The sequence below is a fragment of the Amblyomma americanum genome, chromosome 4 (genome assembly GCF_052857255.1).
Source record: "Amblyomma americanum isolate KBUSLIRL-KWMA chromosome 4, ASM5285725v1, whole genome shotgun sequence".
NCBI lineage: Eukaryota > Metazoa > Arthropoda > Arachnida > Ixodida > Ixodidae > Amblyomma > Amblyomma americanum.
The window spans coordinates 20,836,513-20,858,436 of record NC_135500.1 but is presented as its reverse complement, the minus strand read 5'-3'; the positions used below and the strand labels follow the sequence as shown (position 1 = coordinate 20,858,436).

Below are 21,924 nucleotides of genomic sequence, written 5' to 3'. Positions count from 1 at the left end.
ATTGGCCAAAAATTTGGGAATGCCAAGGCATAACCGAAACGCTTCCCGCTCCAAAAGAACAAGCGAGCAAATTTCGTAAGCAGCCGTACCAGAAAACATCACAGATCCAAATTCTAAAATTGGTCGGACATACAAAACATAAATCAACAAAAGTGCATCTCTCGCCCACAGCACGAGCTCCTTTCGCTGCAACATGGTCAAGGTGAGGGCGCCATGTGAGTCTGTCATGATAAATGACTCCGAGATATCTTAATGACTTAAACTGAGGCCGCTGCTCGCGCTGCGGCGGCCTCACACAACTTCCTCTTTCTTGTCCGGCGCCGCGTGCCATGGAGTGCGAGCCGACCGCGGCGCGAGGGGCGCTGCAGGGCTCCCCCCCCCCCCCCCCCCCCCGTAGAGCGAAGCCACAGGATTCGCCCAGCAGATGTGCTTGGAGGATGCTGCGCACAATGGTGGCGCAGTCGGAGCGAGAGCGAGTGTATATAGGGCCGACGGCTGAGGCGGTCAGCAGCCACGACGTCTTCACGGCCTTTGGCGTCTAATGTGAAGGTCTTCTGCGCACGACGGAGGACACTGAACGGTCCATCGTAGGCCGGCGTGAGGGCTGGACGGACGTGGTCATGGCGGATGAAAACATTGGTGCAGGAGGCCAGGTCCTGGCTGACGAACACGGACTAAGGGTGACGAGCTGCAGAGGTGACAGGAGTAATGTGGTGCAATGTGTTGCGTAGGTCTTGGATGTAGGTGGAAGCGTCATGGATTAACGGAGGGGAGGAAGGAGAGCAGAAGAGTTGCCGGGGTGAGCCTTCAGTGTCAAGCGAATGCCCACGAGGACGAGGGGAAGGTGGTCGGACCAGCGTCCCCTTGACCGATAAATGGTAAGGGCAGCCTTCAGTTGTCGATGCAGGCGTTCCACCATGCCATTGGCCGAAGGATAGTAGGCGGTGGTATGGATGTGGTGAACGCCCAGAATATTGGCAATAGCAGTATACAGGGCCGATTGAAACTGGCGGCCGCGGTCGGTGGTGACGACCGATGGGCAGCCGAAGCGAGAGACCCAGCCGGCCATGAAGGCAAAGCAACGGTCTCGGCTGTAGTGTCAGCAATGGGCAACGCCTCGGGCCAGCGGGTGAAACGATCCACACAGGTGAGCAGATAACAGGCCCCACGTGATAATGGAAGTGGCCCAAAAATGCCTACGTGAACGTCGGAAAACCATGCGTCAGGCGGCCGAAAATGAGAAGCAGGCGTTACGGTATGCCTGTGAACTTTGGCGCGCTGGCAGTGAAGGCAGGTTCGTGCCCAGCGGCGGACGTCGGCATTCATGCTTGGCCAAAGGAAACGAGATTTAATTAGCTTCTACGCAGCGCGAATACCAGGGTGGCTCAGGCGGTGCAGTTCTTCAAAAATGGTGCGACGAAAAGCCAAAGGTACGTAGGGGGGCGAGACGCCACTGGATGTCTCGCACATAATGAACTGGGAGGAAAACGACAGTGGACAGTCGGCGAAGGGAAGGGACGTGGATGAGGAGCGAAGACAATGCAGCTCTGGATCATTGCGCTGTGCAGCCGCTAGCTCCTCCATGTCCACTGGTGATTCAGACGCCATGGAACTAACACGAGAAAGCGCATCAGCAGCAGCATTCTCCGGGCCATAAACGTGACGGAGATCCACTGTAAACTCGGAGATAAAACACAGTTGGCGGACCTCGCGTGCAGTGTAGGCGCTGCGGTTCCTTTGGAAGGCAAACGTCAAGGGCTTATGGTCCGTGAGGACGTGAAAGTCCCGGCCTTCCAGGCAATGACGAAAGTGCTTGATGGCGAGGTATGTAGCAAGCAATTCTCGACCGAAGGTGCTGTATTTAGTCTCAGGTGGATTCAGCTTTTGGGAGAAAAAACCGAGGGGCTACCAACTAGACAAGAAAGAGCAAGCTGGGCTAGGCCGCTGGAGCGCGAGCAGCGCAAATAAACAGTTCGAACCTCAACACTGTCGGAGCTGGTTCTTGCTCGCCTTAGCTCCGACAGATTTGGCGACCCGGCTTCGAACACGCAACCCCATCGTCCTACATGGATTCTCCTGGCTCTTCCGCCCTTCCCACCGGCGGCGCACCGTCCCAGAACGCTCAACCTCTCGGTGCTTCGGTGGCCGCGTTCCAGCCAGTCAGCATAACGCCTTTTTGGCCCCATAGCTCCCGCGGGCGGCTCCTGCATGTTGAGGCGCATTTCCAGCTGCGACGTATCACCAGCCAGGAGACCAAATTTCTCCACCTCGTGTCGGCCTTACCTTCTGACGTCGCCGAGGACTTAGTGGACGTCATCAGCTCGCCGGACTTTGCTCGACCCTTCGAAACCTTGAAGGTGGCTATCATCGACCGCAAGTCAGCGTCCGAGCGCAGCAAACTCCAGCGCCTCCTCAGCGCTACAGAGCTTGATGACAGCCGCCCTTCGCAGCTCCTCCGTCGCATGCGCCAGCTTCTGGTAGACTCCGCTGGTCAGCACAACCCAATTCTTCGTGAGTTGTTCCTTCAGCGTCTTCCCCGACACATGGACCCCGTCCTCGCAGCTGGGGGTGATGTTTCATTAGACAAGCTCTCTGATCTCGTTGACTGTGTTGCGGGCTACTCACGGATCCCCAACGTCAGCTCTGTGAGCAGTCCGTCTCCAACTACTGCCGCAGACTCTCAGGTTGCCAGCATCGAATGTCGACTTGATGCTCTTGCCAGGTGGCTCGATGTCCTCGCGCCTTTGCCGCGCCGTTCTACGCCGAGGTTCAGGCCACGCTGCCGCTTCCCCGAATCCCAACCATCCGACGCGCGGCCAGCCACCTCGCCCTCGACTGTCTGCTGGTACGACCGCATTTTCGGCAGCTCTGCCCGCAATTGCACACACCCGCGCTCCTGGTGGGGAAATGCTGCGACCGGCCACTGACGGCGGCAAGTGGTACTGGTGGCCGGACATGCCGTCTCTTTTACGTCTCGGACAAGATTACTGGCACTCGTTTCCTGGTCGACACGGGAGCACAAGTCAGCGTCATAGCGGCCTCTTAGGCAGATCGCCGTCGCAACGAACGGACCTTCCCGCCCCAAGCGATCAACAACTCCCACATTCGTATTAACGGCCAACGGTTTCTGACGCTTAACCTCGGATTGCGCCGCACGTTTCGCTGGATCTTCATTATCACTGACGTCTCGCAAGCCGTACTCGGCGCGGACTTCCTCAGTTCCTTCAACCTAGACGTCGACATGCAAGCTCATCGGCTCATAGATCTCAGCACGCACCTCTTCATCACTGCGGCGACTGGGCTGCGCGCTCTCGTCCCTGTTTCGCCGTATGAGAAGGTGTTGCTGATTTTCCGCATACCAGACAGTAACCTGTGAAACACTCGATCACTCACCACATCGTGACTTCGGGGCCTCCGGTGTTTGCTCGCAGTTTTATTGTCGGAGCTGGTTCTTCCTCGCCTTAGCTCCGACAATATTGCTAGAAGCCCACCGGATTAAAAAAAGCGGGAGTTCCTCTGTTAGCCCCCAATTGCTTGTCATTCATAATAAGGAAAGTATGTGTTTAGATAAGTTTAGAATGAATTTTTCTACTTTTGTACCCTCCAGTGTAGTATACTTGCCCTCACACATGTCATTTACCTGTTATTTGTTCTATTGTTTTTTGTCTCCCATTCCACCACGCCTCTCTTGGCTATAAATAAGCAGGTCTTGATTTCAATAAAAAGTTGCATGCAGCGTCTGTCTCGTGTTATTCTTTGTCTGTGTGCTGTCTTTTGTGCGCTTCAGCTACTCATTAACTAAAGATTCCTACTTTTTACTGCAACAAGGAGTTAAAGAACGGTGATATAGATATCACATGATCTTTAACGCGAGATCGTTACGCGGAAAATCCGGCGTTGTTGTCGTTGTTGTGAGCGAAAGTTCACAGGCATGGCTTTGGCAGGTGGTCCCCATAGAGCAACCTAGGAGGCAGGAGGGCCACCTAGATTACGTGACTTTGCGCAGTCTTCAGAGCCTGCACACCGGATAGTGAGAAAATGGCCCACCGCGGAAGCTGGCAGTTAAAGTAATGACTGGGCGCTCGGGAAGAGTAGCCTGAACCTCTCAAAGCCGAGCGCTGGGAGCACCTGTCCTTGCAGTGCAATGGCGCATCGCATAACAGCTGCACCACTGCGCGAAGAGGACTCCCAGGGATTTATGAATGGAGAGTAGAGAATGACGTCTTGCATATATGGCAATTACTCTAGGATGCTATCGCGTCATACCATCAAGGCGGAGCTTAAGTGGCTGCTCCGATTTTTTTCATATGAACGTAAATACTCAGCAGCTTTGTACGCTGCTATAGCTTGACAACTGGGCAAAAACCATCTTGGAGCCCAACGGGTTAAGAGCAGTTTGAGCTGAAGAAATGATCTTTGAACCAATTGAGCAAGAACCATAAAGTTGTTGTCTAAGCATGAAGGTATAGACTCTGCCGTCATAATTTCGGCTCTAATGGGTCCGCAAGCTGTAGCTGCCAAAGCTAATGCGAAGTTTCGCCAACTAAAAAGTAACGTCATTTATAATGACGTACCTCGCGTCTTTTTTCAGCATGTGAGCAACTATACAAATACAAAGACCGTTTTATTGTTTTGCGCAGGTGTTTAATGGAAGTGCAGAGAAGCCATACACGAACCCTCGTGCCCCCGTACACATCATCACGGGATCTGCTGTAAGCAATTTTTACCTTTAAAAAGGACTCCTCTTCAGAGCTACACATCGTGTTTTCGCAAACCACGTGCATACATTAAATTCTGTTGTCCTTGTAGACGTTTCTTTCATGCGACATGCTCACAAATTTATGGATTGTTTCAGTGAAAGCTTTCGAAAATTCCTAAACTTATGGCAGTCGAAAATAATAATTGGTTTTTGGGGGGAAGGAAATGGAGCAGTATCTGTCTCATATATCGTTGGACACCTGAACCGCGCCCTAAGTGCCCCGCCGCGGTGGCTCAGTGGTTAGGGCGCTGGACTACTGACCCGGAGTTCCCGGGTTCGAACCCGACCGCGGCGGCTGCGTTTTTATGGAGGCAAAACGCTATGGCGCCCGTGTGCTGTGCGATGTCAGTGCACGTTAAAGATCCCCAGGTGGTCGAAATTATTCCGGAGCCCTCCACTACGGCACCTTTCTTCCTTTCTACTTTCACTCCCTCCCTTATCCCTTCCCTTACGGCAATCGAAACCGAGAGAAAATCTTTTCAGGAAAAAAATTATGATTCGCGGCGGACGTTTGTTATTTATAAAGTCATGCCTACTATAGGTATCTCGCTCGAACGGCGCACCGGGGAGTAAACTTGTGTCATTTTCTAGTGGCTTTGCGCTCGAAACAAGGCCATATTGTGCATGCACATCTTTAAAAACTGCATCTGGCGCGTAGCGGTGATAGTAATAAATACACAACACAGCGCGCCTTTCGAGCGCTCTAGACAAGTGTGTGGACAACAGTACAAGGCTATGCTAGATAAATTTTTGAGACCAAGCAAAACTTTCTCTAAAGACCGCGCCAGGAAATCATATAATGGACCTAAATTTTGTGCTTGTGGCACGCCAGGTGAATTTTTTTGTAGCGTGAGCTACACTGGCCGAGTTTGAGCAATTTTGCGTGGCTCCTGGAGAGCCGTGCTGCGCATGCGCGAGGAACAGTGACGTCATACGGCGCACAGCTGGCGCGCCTCGCCGGTCTGCGCATTGCAGGAGTGACGTGATAGCCGCGGCAGATGCACTGGCGCCGGCACGTGCCCAGCTGTGCCCCTCCGTTGCGCAGTAGCCAAGTCTGACGCTGCGCCAGAGCCGCTTGATAGCGCCTCTCATTTTGCGCGCATGTGCAGAGGTATCAAGGGGGGTTTGCATTAGCGGGGCGTTCACCAGTCTGGTATAGCCATAGAGAAGGAGAGCGAAATTGCTGCTCACGCTACGTATATCCTGGCATAGCCGAGCTAAGCCACTCCTAAAGTTTATGGAATAGGTATAAAACGGACTTGAACGTAACGCGTCATAATCATGTAGCTGACTCATCATCATCAGCGTCAGCCCGACTGCGCCCACTGCAGAGCAGAGGCCTCTCCCATGCCTCTCCAATTGGCCCTGCCTTGTCAAACACGCATAAAACACGGTTTAGATCATCCCAGTCGAAATCAAAAGGAATAAATACAAGAAAACCGCTGATCGTTAAGGGCAACGGAGTGGATTCCAAGAGAACGCACGGGTAGCAGAGAGTGACGGAAGTTAAGTCGGCGGATGAGGTTAAGAAGCTTGCGGGAATACGGTGGCCACAACTGGCAAAGGACGGGGTTAATTGGAGAGATATGGGAGAGGCCGTTGTCCTGCTGTGGGCGTAGGCAGGCTGTTGATGATGATGTGCCAGATCCCGCCATCCTTCCCCGTCATCTTCTCATCTGCCCGCGTAACTTTCTGCAGCCCCCTGCTTCTCCTGCCTTCTCTTGAAATCAGTGCCTTGTTTTCTTTTTTTATGTATTCTTTCATCTGCCTCCTCCCATCATCATCACCCCCCATCGGGATACTGTTTTTACTCCTCTTCCCGTTCCCCAGTGCAGAGTAGCAGGCCAGATATTTTTTTTCAGGCCAACCTCTCTGCCTTTCAAGTCAATAAACCCCCTCTCTCTCAGTCCTTAACCCTTAAGGGCCATCGGTTATCTTGCCTTGGCATTACATGCCCTGCCCAAACCCATTGATTCCCGCATATTTCTATAGGATCCCATTATCCCAACTACTGAACTAGCTGATACTTGTAATAAATTACATTTTTTAGAAACTTTTAATGCATTTACGTTTTGCACGTGTAAAATTGTTGGTAATCCAGTTACTATGTTCAGTGATCAATTAGTTTTAAAATCTTACAATTTTTTTCTAGAAACATCTTGTAAACAGGGGCATAACTTCGACAATCTAAACTCGGTGGTAAACACAGGCTTAACATGGAATTGACTGGCGCTAGAGCGGCAGCGGTAAAGCTGCAGAGAAGATGCGACCACGACGATGTCCGCACATGCAAGCCCGAGCAGCCTGCCTGCCTTTGACTAGCGTCATGTTCCGCTCTCCGCCTTTCCCTAAGAATGCACAACGAAAAGTCGTGCTTAATGAGTTTGGACTTTGTCACTTAAGCGCGCGCACCACCGAAGCATGACATTTAGAAGTAAGTTCGGGTTAGTACGCATGGTCTTCTTTTGTTAAAAAAACGCACTTTCCTCCAGCGCATACTTCAAGATAATCTTCAGTGTCTCTGTTGGTGTTTTAACAAGGAAATGAAAAAATGCCGAACAAAACTCCGAAACACAACTGCCAGTGAAATTAACAACGCATGTGCAGCAACAGGCCGTATATAGATCCAGCGAGTAGCATCAGCAGATTTTATTCATGCATACCTATGTATGCTATGTATATTATACCTCATCAATCAGGATATAGCTGTCAACATAAACATATTCTTCAGCATTAACGAGAGGGTGGCACTTATAGTGATGAAGCTTGATAAGTGGTACAAGGTTAATATTGCGCACGCCTACGCGTCTACATCCAGCCATGATGACCCGGTCGTTTAAAGCTTCTATCAAGACGTGGAATGGACAATAACAAACTAAAATCGGTGTACGCTGCACTGATGGAAGATTTAAACGCGAAGGACGTGGAATGGACAATGAACAAACTAAAATCGGTGTACGCTGCACTGATGGAAGATTTAAACGCGAAGGTAGGAAAAAAGGAGGCCATAAACCAGGCGACTATGGCATATGACCTATGAGTAGCGGGAGGGAGTTATTAGTACAGAGTTCACAGTGAGAAATAATTTACGGATCATGAATACCTTCGTCTGCAATCGGGAGAACAGGAATTAGACCTGGAAAAGCCCCATTGGTGAGACTAAAGGTGAAATAGGCTTCATATTGTGAGCTCACCCTGGCATCGTGCAGGATGTCGAGGTCCTCAGAAAGGTACGTTGCAGTTACCTGAGAAGGGTAAGGTCTTAAATTAGCTTAGACGTGACGAGAGAACGGTAGGTGTCGTCAGGCTGATGATGATAACGACATTTGTTGTATGCTTACAAAGCTTGATGAATGACGCAATAGTAAACAGTTCAGTTCCTTTTCGTGAGCTGTAATTGACTGCTGAGTTAAGTTTGATTTAAGCTAAGTAATTGCAATAAGTTAATTGGTTTCTTTGACGTGTGCAATATTGAAATTGTCATTTACCGAAACAAATATACCGGGTGTTTCATAGAAGGTGAAACAAATCTTTAAAAAATTGGCTTTTTAGGTATGAATGTAGATTCTTCGGCCCAATAATACCTGCGTTGTGGGACATCAGAAGAGAACTAAAAAATATTTACTAGTTAGCGAGCTAACTAATTTTTGATGATTCATTTATAACATTACAGGTAGGCACCTGGTGGCAAATCGGAGATTTGAATCCTGTCATTAGTGCTACCCATATAAGATTTTATAATTTAGACAGTATCAAAATACATGCGATTTCGAAAAGCACCCAAACAAAGCAGTCCCTCCATTGTAGGTATTGTCTAAATTTGTCTGAATAGCCAAATTTATCAAGCCTCAGGATTAAGCGTAATCGCGTTTTCGAAACTCTAAACAACTGACATGGCTATTAATAATGAACGCACACACGTGTATAATTGCAACCAGGAGTCTAACTGCTACAGTTAAATAATTATTAATCAGAAATTTGTTAAGTGCCTATGTAGTTAACATTATTCGCCTGTTTTTCGATATCAGCTAACGCACCCTACTGTTGTGCCACAGAGGCCGCCTTGTACCCCAGAAGCCTATTTTTGAAAATGCTAGTTCACCTTTGATGAAGCACCCTGGATAAGATTCGAAGGTGACCCCAACTGGTCCAGGGATGCCAGGAGAAGCTGGACCCGTTTGTGAAGAACCCGTCTGCATGGAGCGCAGCGCGTTTCTCCGACTACGGCTACACGGTGATGAAGCTCCACAACGGCACTCACCTCACTCTGCAGCAGTTCTCCGTTGAAAACGTAAGTTCGACCAGGGGTCTAGGCCCTGGCCGCAACTTTTACTCCAGCAGTTTATAACCCTGCTACATGGCATTTTCGAATGCCTTCCTACCGGACGTCATTCGACTCGACTGCCAAAATCACACTACTAGTCAAGTTTTTCAACGACAGTCGGTTCGATGACATTCAGTCGACGGAGCTCCGTGGATACATTCGAGATGTTTTCAACTCGCGAGCAGAGACCGCACCGACCAGTAGCCGTCACTGTTGCCATCGCTTCGCCCCGACCACATCCGCGCCGCACGACAGCACCGGCTGTGTGGCTTTTGATTTCGATATCCGCTGCTAGCTTTTTACTGCTTTTTCCTTAGCAAACAATTCGCTTAGTCGCTAAGTGAGTGCTTGAAGATAATAGTGCACAATTGAGAATTTACGGAGTGTGTGCGAAATTCTCCTAGGATTGCACCGATGAGGACTGATTGTCCCTGCACTCTGCGGCGTGATCAGTAGGTGATTTTATATCACTTTAATCAAAAGTATGTTCAGCGACCATATTTATTAACTGAAACAGCCTAATTTGGCTTTGTGTTTCGAATTTTCTTTAGTGTTTTTGTGTATATTCGTGTTGCATAGTATTGCCCCTCCTGCTAGGGCACAGAAGGGCCTGCAGTATTCTGTAAATAAATAAACAAAATAAAATTTGTTAGCCTCAAGTAACGGCCACAACTGATTCTGGCCGCCTAGAGCATTACTCGGTAGTTATGGTCACACCGCCCCTTCCCGTTCGTTGTATGCGCGCCCTGCGATGTGAATATTAGTCGATTTCAGGTCACTTGTCAGTACTGCACTCCATGGCCATATTAATTTGTAAAACTTGTTAATTCACTCACCACAACCTCCAAAACCACACACCGAACTCGGCAGACTCCCTAGGCCTATTGTCGTCTCTGAAGGGGGTCGTCGTCGATTAAAATTTAAGAAGTCGTCAAGCGTGTAGCGCTGGTGAGTGCTGAAGTGTGCACATGTGAAATGTAGCCGATAGTCTTGTTTATATCTAATATGGATGACGTAGAGGCAATCGCATATATATTCCCACCATCGCGTCATCAGCGCGAACTTTTCGTGCAGCCGCCGATCTGTCGAGGTCATGGAGGATGACCGTCCGCTAATTGGGTTTCTCGGTTTCGTTGGCCCGAAAAACAAGTCACTCTAGAATTACATGCTGTTGTTGGTCGTGCTGGCGTCGGAATAATGTGACCGCGGTGACCGCCGACGTCGTCGATGTACACTGAACATGAGCTGAACCTTTCGAATGAGTTTGGCTATTGTCGTGTTGCACCGCGGTCCGAATGCCATTCCAAGTCTGGAATGCCGCTCGTATAAGATGCATTTCGAACGTACCAGTGCAGCACGGGTACTAGCGAGAATGACTGTTTTCTTCGAGGACTTATAAGGCTGTGGAATGAAGTGGTGCAAGCATCATGAGAACTTCGTCGTTAGTTCCAGCGCAAACGACTTGGGGCGTAAGCATTGTGTGTGCACTGCTCCTGAACCGTCGCGGTGGCCGAGAAGCCTGCTGCTTACCGCGAGGTAGTGCGCTAGAAACTCTACCGCTTAAACCTCGCTTAGGTGGAGGGGTAATGAATGAATGGATGGTTGCCATAAAATGTAAAGTTTTATGGTGGACTTAGGAAAAACACTGAAATCAGCAGCTTGACTAGTCCTCAACCCGTCTCGGGGCAGAAGCAGCACTGCATATGTAGATAAACAGAAATGACGCAAGCATAAGTGATTTGAGAAAAATAAGGATACCAAGATAGTCATGGACTGAAGCGAAGCAGTTTAGTTGAAGACATGATTTGGGCCAGCATGAACTTTGGGACACAAACGAAGAGAGACACATGGAACACGGAACATACTGCTGACTAACACCTTTAATGAAAAGGCGCGGAACACGCGGAAATATATACAGTGGTAAAGGTGGAGAGAAGGATGGAGAGAAGGCAAAGGGCATGGCGAAAGAAGGCCGCACCAAAAGCAAATGTAACAACAATCCTTAGAACAAAAGACGAAACAGCCGTTACCGGGAAAGCGAAATCACTGAGCCGCCCACAATCTTAGGCCGCGTTGCAAAACTGTGCGCACGTGATGAGAACCAAAGCAAGATCGAGAATCAGTTCTAAGAGTAGTCACAGGATAAGATCTAGGCCACAACAAAGACAGTGAAAGAGCAAAAGCCGCGTCATAAAAACAAAACATGAAACAACTGAAGGTCAGCGCTTGAAAAATCATGCCCGCACCAAATGGGCCCCAGCTTTTCGAAGCAGATCGCTAGATTAAGGGCAGCTGGTTACCCCCAAGAAATGCTGATCACGATAAGCGAGGCGCTGCTTCACCGCTTGCCTCGCAAGGAATCTGCAACCACGGGGGAAGAAACGTGGACCAGCAAGAACGTCGTTGTTGTACCCTACGTCCACGGCTTTACTCACAACCTCAAAAAGATCGCCGCAAAACAAGCTGTCAAGGTGGTTTGCTCTGCACCCAACAAAGCATACAAGATGTGCCGCCAAGTTAACAACGAAGAGCGAAGGATGAGATGCGCAGTAGACCACCAGACAAGATAAGCAGATTGCGACGAAGCTGTAATTTATCATTTCCCTGTCGCATGCGGTAAATGTTATATTGGACAGACAGGCAGGTACGTCAATGAAAGAGCTAGAGAACACGCAAATTCATTAAGAGCAACTGCTACATCCGGTTTCCTGGCTCTTCATTGCCGCCAGCCTAAGCACCCATGCACGGCCTACCTCGACAACATCTCAATCCTTGGAAGAAAAAAAGATAGGCTGGCCAGGGAAATCATCGAAGCTGTAGCCATCCACAAGAAAGGGAAGGACTGCGTAAGCACCCCGTCAATTGCACTCTCAACCAAAGAAAAAACGTTCCTCCATGATGTTTGCCCTGTCCCATGAACCGGCCAAATTATACGCCCGTCCTGTTCGGCACCATGTTTGTGCTTTTTGTTTTTTATCTCCCACATCATGTTTTAGGTTTCTAGCCCTGTTTTAGTCGTGTCACTGTTGGCATTTTGGTTTAAATTCAACTTCAGGCTTTTAGCTCTGTTTTAGCCGTGTTAGTGTTGGCTTTTTTTTGTTTTTTTCAACTCTCGTCTCACCTGTAGGCGAAGGAGCTTTCATGATTTCACAGCCTCATGTCCATCTTCATGTTAAACTTCTAGCTTTGTTTTGGCGTGAATTCTTGCGGGTTTTTCATTCATATATTCTTTCAGTTGTTTCGTGTTTTGTTTTTATGACGCGGCTTTTGCTCTTTCGCTGTCTGTGTTGTGGCCTAGATCTTATCCTGTGACTACTCTTAGAACTGATTCTCGATCTTGCTTTGGTTCTCATCACGTGCGCACAGTTTTGAAACGCGGCCTAAGATTGTGGGGGGCTCAGTGATTTCGCTTTCCCGGTAACGGCTGTTTCGTCTTTTGTTCTAAGGATTGTTGTTACATTTGCTTTTGGTGCGGCCTTCTTTCGCCATGCCCTTTGCCTTCTCTCCATCCTTCTCTCCACCTTTACCACTGTATATATTTCCGCGTGTTCCGCGCCTTTTCATTAAAGTTGTTAGTCAGCAGTGTGTTCCGTGTTCCATGTGTCTCTCTTCGTTTGTGTCCCAAAGTTCATGCTGGCCCAAATCATGGATTCATACCAACTGGCCCAGAAAAATGCCATTTTGCAGTTTAGTTGAAGAGCAGAATTAATATGGAAGAAAGTATTCTAATACACGTGCTTAAACAAACACTGGAAGAGAGAGCTGGTTCCACAAATATTAAATAATAAGAGCAGCGAAAACAGGTAAATGAACTGGGTTTAGTACTGTAACTAACGCCGAGGATTTTGCGATTTCTCAATATAGATAGAGTGTAACAAATTAATCGCTTTGTAGAGCTGGTAGGCGATGGGCTGCACAGACCGATATTCTGGAAACCATGGTGTTTCATTACAAGTTGGCCATAGAATTAATGTGGGGTACTTTATTTCTACACTGCTTAGCGTAAGTCAGTACTACTCGAAAATGAAAGAAGTTGGGAAATTTAAGTAACTGTAGGTCCTTAAACACTGAGCCAGTAGGGGAATCAAATGGTTTATTGCACTCAACTCGTTATGCTTAGAATGTCATCTTCCCGGGGGTGTCCATTTTAAAAGGGGCACTGCTATGCTGTTCGCCGTGGGTAAGAAAGCCGAAATACTGATCCAATAACCGACCATCACGCCTTGAAATTTTTCCGCCTAGCTTATGAAGCAGCATAGATACTGGTTGTCAGGAAATAAAGGGGCAGTACTTCTTGACGTACACCCCCACTGTGCTATGAAGAAAGGGAGGAAGATGGCATTGAAAGAGCGATGGCCAAATGTTGAACATCCGCCTCGCATGCGGGTGGTGCGGGGTTCGATCCCCAGTGCCGCCGGGTACCCACCGGTGATACAATGGGTACAAGCTTTCCCCTGTTCTGGTACTCGGCTCAATTAGAGTGAAATGCTTGGGAAATGGGTCTTCGACACCAACTTGAGAAGTCGAAAATACCTTGTGCCGTGGCGCTATTTGGCCATATATGCCCTTGCGCCGTTAAAATTCATAATCATCCTCATCGTTATTGAAAGAGCAAAGAGAGAAAAAGGTGCCCTAGTGGGGGGCTGCGTAAATATTGCGACCATCTGGGGATCTTTAACGTGCACTGACATCGCACAGCACAGGGGCGCCTCCATCGAAATGCGACGGCCGCTGCCGCATTCTGACAAGGGTACACCAGCTCAGTCGCCTTAATTCCAACAAGGGTACTCCGGCTCAGTCGCCTTAATCACTGAGCCACCGTGGAGAGTTAGAATAAAAATTTTCCGCATATTTCCCTCTTAGCAAATGCACCAGGCCGAGAAAGGAAAAATAATATTACAGTATACGGCGGCACCCCGTCACGAAAGCGTCACCCAGCCAATTCGGCTCGGTTTACTAGGCCTCTCGCCACGGCTAGTATTATGTATCGACCTCCAGATTGACTATATATAAAGGCGCTGTTCGCACGAGAGGGACCGGCATCATAGCTGCGGACCGGAGGGAAAAGGAATTTCAAAAAGATGGGGAAACCTTGACTGGCAATAAAAACTAGAGCAGGTCAGTTCGATCACATTTTGCTTTAAAACGCGGCTGCCGCGGCCAGGACTGACAGCGTTGCGCTCGGGCGGAGTGCAGGACGTGACCAAAAAGCGCTAGGCGCGACGAGAGACGTACGCCTAATTCATTACGTTGTTCTGCATCATGGACTGTCCATTTCAAAACTTATTCCTTCCGGGCGCAGTCCAGGTATCCACCAAGCGTGGGACTGCTATCGGGTATTTGCTGAGCGTCTCACAGGCCAATATTGGCATCTTGGTGGCGACAGCCTAATTATGACGGATTGCTAATGAAGACGGTATCTCTAATGATCTCGCATTCTAATAATAAGAGTACGTGAAGCGGCATTCGAGTTTTTTTTTTCGATAATGATCAGTGACAGCTTCTCTATTTAATTGGATTAGGTACCAGAGTGTAAACGCTCAGCATTTTTCATATGCCACTGCATTTTGTATAATGCATGCAACTGTTGTGCAGGGTCTGCAGCTGCTGGACGAGATCACAATAGTCAAGGACAGCCACGGAGCCTACCCGGGCGTTCAGCGCTAGGCCGCTTCACGTGTCGCCCGGTGTCGCGACGGCGAAGTCTGATTAAAGTGGCCTTCCCGCATGTGCCCCCCTCTGTTTCTGCAAATTTTTGCGCACGCTCCGCTCCGTCGAAAGCTGTTCACTGCCTACATCACCGAACACGTTTAATGGGTTGGAAGCTAGTTCTACATTTGTGAAGCTGAGAAGCCACAACTTTTTTTTTTCTAAAAGACACTTTTCTTTTATTCATTGACTGCGTCACAAAATAGAAGAATTTGGTTAAAGAGAAACTGGTTACCTGATTGACCAGGTTGACGCGGATCTGTATACGGCCAAGCGGTATCATGTCATCTGTAGCGAAGTTGCCAGCTTATACAGCCGGTCGTGGTGCAAGCTCGTTGCAGCGAAACCTCACGGAGAAAGCGATTTCAGACGCCTTCACTTTTCTCACGGGTACAGGTGGCCTCCTTGGTATCAGAATTCTTTGCAGCCAGCCAGGTCATTGGTGGTACGTGTTCTCTGGCAAAGCAAGGAGCTCAACAGAGGAACCTCTGCGTTTAGTTTTTAAAATTGTTTTCCTTTCGGCATACCCCGCGGTGTAGAAGACGATTATGGCATCGCTTTCTAGGTAGCAGATTACAGCGGGCCAATATAAGAAATCCTTTAGCAAAGCACGACCTAAGTAGGCCCAGAGTTCCCAACGAGCATCTGTTATTGGCTGAACCACTCACTAACACACTAACACATCCAAAGATGACCCTGGTTCTCCGTCGCTTACCCAGTACTGGCTGTGCCGTCATCAAATCCTGGCCATCATGGGCCACGTTAGCCAGAATTCTCCCACTCTTTGCTATTGCTGGCTGTGCCATTTTAGAATCATTGCTATCACGGGCCATGTTAGCTAAAGTTCCCCCCGTCTGCCAGAATTGGCTTCTTCTATTTTAGAAAGTTTTCTATATTGCACTAGCTTTGCCATCACTGACCCAGTGTTAAAAGTGTACTGGCAAACGCTGGTGAACCTTGTGCCATCTGCTACAATGGCATGCCACGCGGACTTTTGAGTGGCACTTGAGTCAAATGGTATTCAACACTTCGAACTCCATTCGGGCCAAACGGAGTTCTAAAGTGCTTCACTACAATTTCCAAACGCATTCGCTTGCTGTATAGCAACTTCGTGCTGCTGCCGCCGGGTTTTGTTCTGTCCGTCCGCTGATTTTTAATGGTACAACGTAGTGACGACGACTTCGCTGGTGGTCAGTGGACTGTGCATATTCCGCCACAGATGAACCGGTCTGTCACATAAAACCGACGACAACCCCATCCAGACCAACCACTACATATCCTTGGAATTCTATCGTTAATACTGGGCAAGTAGAAGCGGCTGCAACTAACCACTCATATTTTTTTAAACTGTCTCGTAAATTTAGTATTTAACGAATGGGCGCTGGCATGACCCAGTGGTAATGACGCGTGAAATGTATGGCTTAGCCAAGCCGCTAATAAAAAAAAAATTTTTTTTGACAAGCACACTGACTGAGCTCCCGCTGTTGGCTTTGTCCGATTTCTGGGCATAATATCCCGCCTATTTGTCATGTAAATTATGTATTTGGAAGTGATTTTGCACGCTCTGCTTTCGTGAGTATCTGAAAACAAGCCCAAGGGCGCACCCCTCTAAAAAAAAGTAAATAACTTTCATTTCAAAAAATGTTTTTAAATAAAAAAGCGCTTTATTTGCTTCACTCTAGTGAATTCACTGCCACACTGCGCAGCAGGTGTTTCATCATCATCAGCATCATTTATTGATCAATTAAGGACCCTTCACAGGGTATTACATAAGGGGGGGGGGGGGGCGACGTACGTAGGACAATACAAGAACAAAGTCAAAGAGGTAGAAAAACGAAGAACAAATCTAGTAAAACACACACACACACACACACACACACACACACACACACACACACACACACACACACACACACACACACACACACACACACACACACACACACACACACACACACACACACACACACACACACACACACACACACACACACACACACACACACACACACACACACACACACACACACACACACACACACACACACACACACACACACACACACACACACATATATATATATATATATATATATACAATGAGGGCAATTAGGACAACGAATACAATCAGTAACATCAAATGAGAACACAATTAAAACAGTTACAAAAAATCTATCGAGTGGAGAAGGGGATTTACAAACGAGTGGCTCAAGCACATCAAACTATGGGCGAGAAAAGAAATATAGACAAATTTATTGTTCAAAGAAGGACAGTAACCGGTCTTTGAATTTGACAGGGTCACTTTCCATGACAGTAGAATTTGGCAATTCAATCCATTCCTGTATTGCAATTGGTAGAAATGACTTATTAGAAGCAGATGTTGGGCCACGGCACTGTCCACGAAATGCCTCGCCATTCACCGTGCCTGCTGTTTCAGGTGCTGCTGCTCACCGGCTATCACCTGCCTGTTTCATCGACTTGCCGACTGGTTCCGCAATCTTGCGGTGCTAGCTGGTTTCTAAACGGCTGCGGCTGCTCATCCGATCATCTGTGCGCACCCCTGCCGATTTTGGACACTTTCGACCTTCAGGCCTGGCAACATGCTACATTATCAGCTGACGAGGACACCTACATAAAGCACTCGGATTTCACCGCCCCCTTGGGCCACGGCACTGTCCACGAAATGCCTCGCCACTCACCGTTCCTGCTGTTCCAGGTGCTGCTGCTCACCGGCTATCACCTGCCTGTTTCATCGACTTGCCGACCGGTTCCGCAATCTTGCGGCGCTAGCTGGTTTCTGGACGGCTGCGGCTGCTCATCCTATCATCTGTGCGCACCCCTGCCAATTTTTGACACTTTCGACCTTCGGGCCTGGCAACATGCTACATTATCAGCTGACGAGGACACCTACATAAAGCACCCGGATTTCACCGCCCCCTTGGGCCACGGCACTGTCCACGAAATGCCTCGCCACTCACCGTTCCTGCTGTTCAAGGTTGGTTATTACGAGTGTTCTTGTTACCGTGATGATGATGTCTGTCTTGTAGCAGTGTCGTGGCCACCCCATATTCTGAAACGTTTCCGCTCGGCGGCAGTGTACATTTGGCGCATTTTGGTCCTGGGTGGGGACGTTGAAACAAACCCGGGCCCTATGACGAACGGCCAAGAGGAAAAGCTCGAACTGGTATATGTAACTGTTCAAAAGCTTGAGACGAACCACGCGAATATCCTCGAAAGTGTTAACAAGATTCTTGCAATTCATATTGGCCTGCAAAATGAAATGAAGACTTTAAACGATCGTGTGCATGAACTTGAACTCAAAATCGAGTCTATTCCAGTTCTTCAAAGTGACTTAGTCTTTAGCTACCCGTGTGCAGGAACTGGAACTTAAAAAACAGTCAGTGCCTACCACAGTGTCTGCCACGAGTTGTACACACGATGTATCCAACATTCAAGTAAAACTTGACGACCTGGAAAATCGTTCCCGCCGGTCTAACATTCTTTTTTTATGGTGTTCAGGACACTGATGAGTCTGAAACTTGGGAAGACTCTGAGCGTCATGTGAACGAATTCTGTTCTAGCAAACTTGGTATCAGGTTGTCTTCCTTAGCCCGTGCTCACCGCATAGGCCGTTTTTCTCAGGAAAAAAGAGACCCATTCTTGCAAAGCTGTTCAACGAAAAAGAAGTCGAAACGCTTATGAATAAGGGCTATAAACTCAAAATTCCGATTTCAGCATTTCGCGAGATTACTCGAAAACGGTTCGTGAGAAACGCAGCCAACTGTGGAAGTATGCCAAATCAGTAAAAAAAGGTGACAAGGTCCGTTTGTCTTTTGATAAACTGCATATCAATGGTGTCTCCTATTTCTGGGATGATCAAACCAGTAGCGCAGTGCGCGTGTCCCTTGCCTGACGCATCCCTTCCAGTTCCCGTAAAGTGGCAAGCAAACCACCCGTGCGGCCAAACGCGCAGCGTTGCTCCAATTACGATGTCAGTTTTCTGTACACTAACATAAGGAGTGTTCTTTCTAAAAACGTAGCACTTTCTTCTGTGATTCATGCTGCTCCTCGGTCATCGCGCTTACCTAGACTTGGTTAAATGAAATGGTTCCTGATGATGTCGTTTTCGCCTGTGACTCCGAATTCAACATATTTAGTTGTGACCGCATGGGCCGTAGAGGTGGCGGTGTCCTTCTGGCTGTCAATAAAGTGCTCACTGCTGTGCCTATCGAGGTCACGTCGTACCTAGAATCGGTATGGGTCCAGTTGAGTTGTGGTCCCACGGTCGCCATCATTGGCGTCATGTACCGCCCTCCGGACATGCATTCTTCATTCGCAAGTCAGTTTTCTAATTTACTAAGCGATCTTACTTGTCGTTTCCCGAATTCAAGCTTACTTTTACTTGGTGACTTTAACTTTCCGGCTATTAACTGGTCGGCATTAACAGCTCCTGCCAATGATCCTGAAGCTCAGGCTTTCCTCCAGTCCTGTCTCGATTTCTCTTTGCAACAACTTATTTTTGAACATACGCGTCGTTCCGCCACTACAGCCAATATTCTCGATCTTATCTTGACAAGTGATCCTTACCTTTGCTCCAACATTGCGCTCTTAGAAGGCCTTTCCGAGCATTCCATAATCACGGGTAACCTGAATTTTGTGCCCCATAAAAAGGTAACTCGCACTAAACAAATAAGGTGCTACAACCGAGCGAACTTCGGTGAAATTAACGCTCAGTTGTCAGTCTTTGCCGATCATTTTCTTCACGATTTTTCGTCACGCTCCGTGGAAACGAACTGGAACCTGTTCAGCGTGAAACTTGCTACTCTCATTGACAGATTCATACCAGTCATCAGTATCCCATGCACTAACACAGCTCCTTGGTTTATAGGCATCTACGTCGCCTTAATAACAAGAAAAAGCGCCTTTACAGACAAGTCGACAAGAACAGACACTCCGAATCTTGGCAACGGTACAAACTATGTGATAAGGAATATCAGTCTGAGTTGGTATCTGTACGTAGGCACTTCACACACGATCTACCGGCAATGCTAACAAACAATCCACGGAAGTTCTGGCAGATAATAAACCCCGCGAATCATCCTGACATTACTCTTACCAACGCGGAAGGCAGCAGTGTTCCAGTGGCCGAATGCGCCGAACTTTTCAATAACGCATTCACATCCGTTTTTACCCGTGAAGATCTCATTCTACCTCCTATTTCTGTCAGCACTTCTAATACGTCAATGTCCGAAATATGTATCAGTGAGACAGGTATCTTATCCTTACTAGGGAAGCTTAAAACATCAGCATCAGATCACCTTGGCTTTAATAACAAAATACTCAAAAATTCATCTGATGGTATTCATCGCATCTTGTCCGCTATTTTTTCGCAATCTCTATCATCAGGCGTGATTCCGCTGGACTGGCGCCTAGCTTAAGTTGTGCCAATTTTCCAGTCTGGTGATCGTTCCTCACCACTAAATTACCGACGCATTTCATTAACTAGCACTGTTTGCAAACTTCTTGAACACGTAATTCACTCGCAGGTAATTAACTATCTTGAAGAACATAAAATTATCTTTAAATATCAACATGGGTTCCGTAAAGGCTACTCATGCGAAACGCAACTTGCCGGATTCATTCAAGACAAACATTCATCGATTGATGCTGGCATTCAAGTAGACTCCATATTTCTTGATTTTTCTAAAGTTTTCGAAAGAGTACCTCACAACCGGTTATTATTGAAACTAGCACTGCTTAATATTCACCCTCTTGTCATTGCATGGGTTACAGATTTTCTCTTTTCCAGGTCTCAATTTACAGCTGTCAATAACCACAATTCGTCTTTCAGTCAAGTACACTCTGGCGTCCCACAAGGAAGTGTGCTTGGCCCCTTACTTTTCCTAATATTTATCAACGAGTTACCGGATTCCATTTCTTCCCATATCAGACATTTTGCTGATGATTGTGTAATTTATCGCAAAATTTATTCTAACACCGATTGCCAATCCCTTCAATCTGACCTGGATTCAGTAACAGCATGGTGCTCAACCTGGCTTATGCAACTTAATCATTCAAAAACTAAGTTGATGTCTTTTACTAACCGAATGTCTCGAATTCAAACAGCATACTCCTTAAATAATAGCTCACCACGTATAAGTACTTAGGACTTCACCTTCATTCAGACTTAGCATGGAACCACCATATTAACCTTATGCTTGCATCTGCTAATCGGTCATTAGGTATCTTAAAACATAACCTAAAGCATGCTCCTCCTCACCTCCGTGCCCATGCCTATACCACTCTAATTCGACCTAAAATCGAATATGCCTCGGCTATTTGGTACCCTTACCAATCTTACCTAATAAATAACATTGAATCATTGCAAAACCGCGCCGTTCGTTTTATTTCCTCCGATTATTCACGTAACACCAGCATCACAGCCTTAAAGAAACGCGCAGGTCTCCAGGATTTATGTCTCCGCCGCAAAATTGCACGACTATCACTTTTTCATAAACTTTATCATCATCCATCACTTCATAACGACTTTTTTCTTTGCCTCCTTCGATTTTTGACCGCCGCGATCATCCCTTTAAAGTTAGGCGTTTCACGTGCAGAACATTTAACTATGCGCATTCATTCTTACCACGCACAATATCTGACTGGAACAATCTGCCTTCACATATCGCGACCACCACTGATCCTGATAAATATTTTAATCTTATATCTTCAATAACTACTGCTTAACTCTTCGCATACATTGTTATTTTTTCATGGCTTCCTTTACAGGGTATGTTATTGCAGGGTATGTTAATAAATGATTCATTGCATTAGTGTTCTGTTTGTATAATTTTTATACTGCAGTAATCTTCGTTCTATGCCGCGCTGACATTCTTTTGATTCTTTTGCTTATGTCATGCGAAGTGTCTTATTTTTGCTTTTGTTGTTTTATATTTGTGGTTTTGTTTTATTCTGTTCATTTGCCTGTGCCCCCCCCCCCTATGTAATACCCTCTCGAGGGCCTTTAGGGGTATTCTGTATAAAGAAATATATATAAGATGTTGATCCATGGAGGCGCTGTATACTTAAGCTATTGAATAAGCGTCGAGATGAACGTGCTGGTGGATGAAGA

The 21,924-nt window shown here is 47.4% G+C and overlaps 1 protein-coding gene across 8 annotated transcripts in view; it reads left to right on the top strand.

Moving 5' to 3' along the window:
- Positions 1-21,924, top strand: part of LOC144127825 (acid phosphatase type 7-like) — a 160,194-nt gene that overhangs the window by 130,808 nt on the left and 7,462 nt on the right. For 3 of the 8 annotated variants that reach the window (XM_077660772.1, XM_077660770.1, XM_077660773.1), the window contains exon 10: positions 4,641-4,712. In XM_077660772.1, the coding sequence (XP_077516898.1) occupies positions 4,641-4,712 (72 nt within the window). Of the gene's footprint in view, positions 1-4,640; positions 4,713-8,893; positions 9,051-14,678; positions 14,812-21,924 lie in introns of those variants that run through there. The other 5 variants (XM_077660774.1, XM_077660775.1, XM_077660776.1 and 2 more) reach the window with 5 other exon arrangements.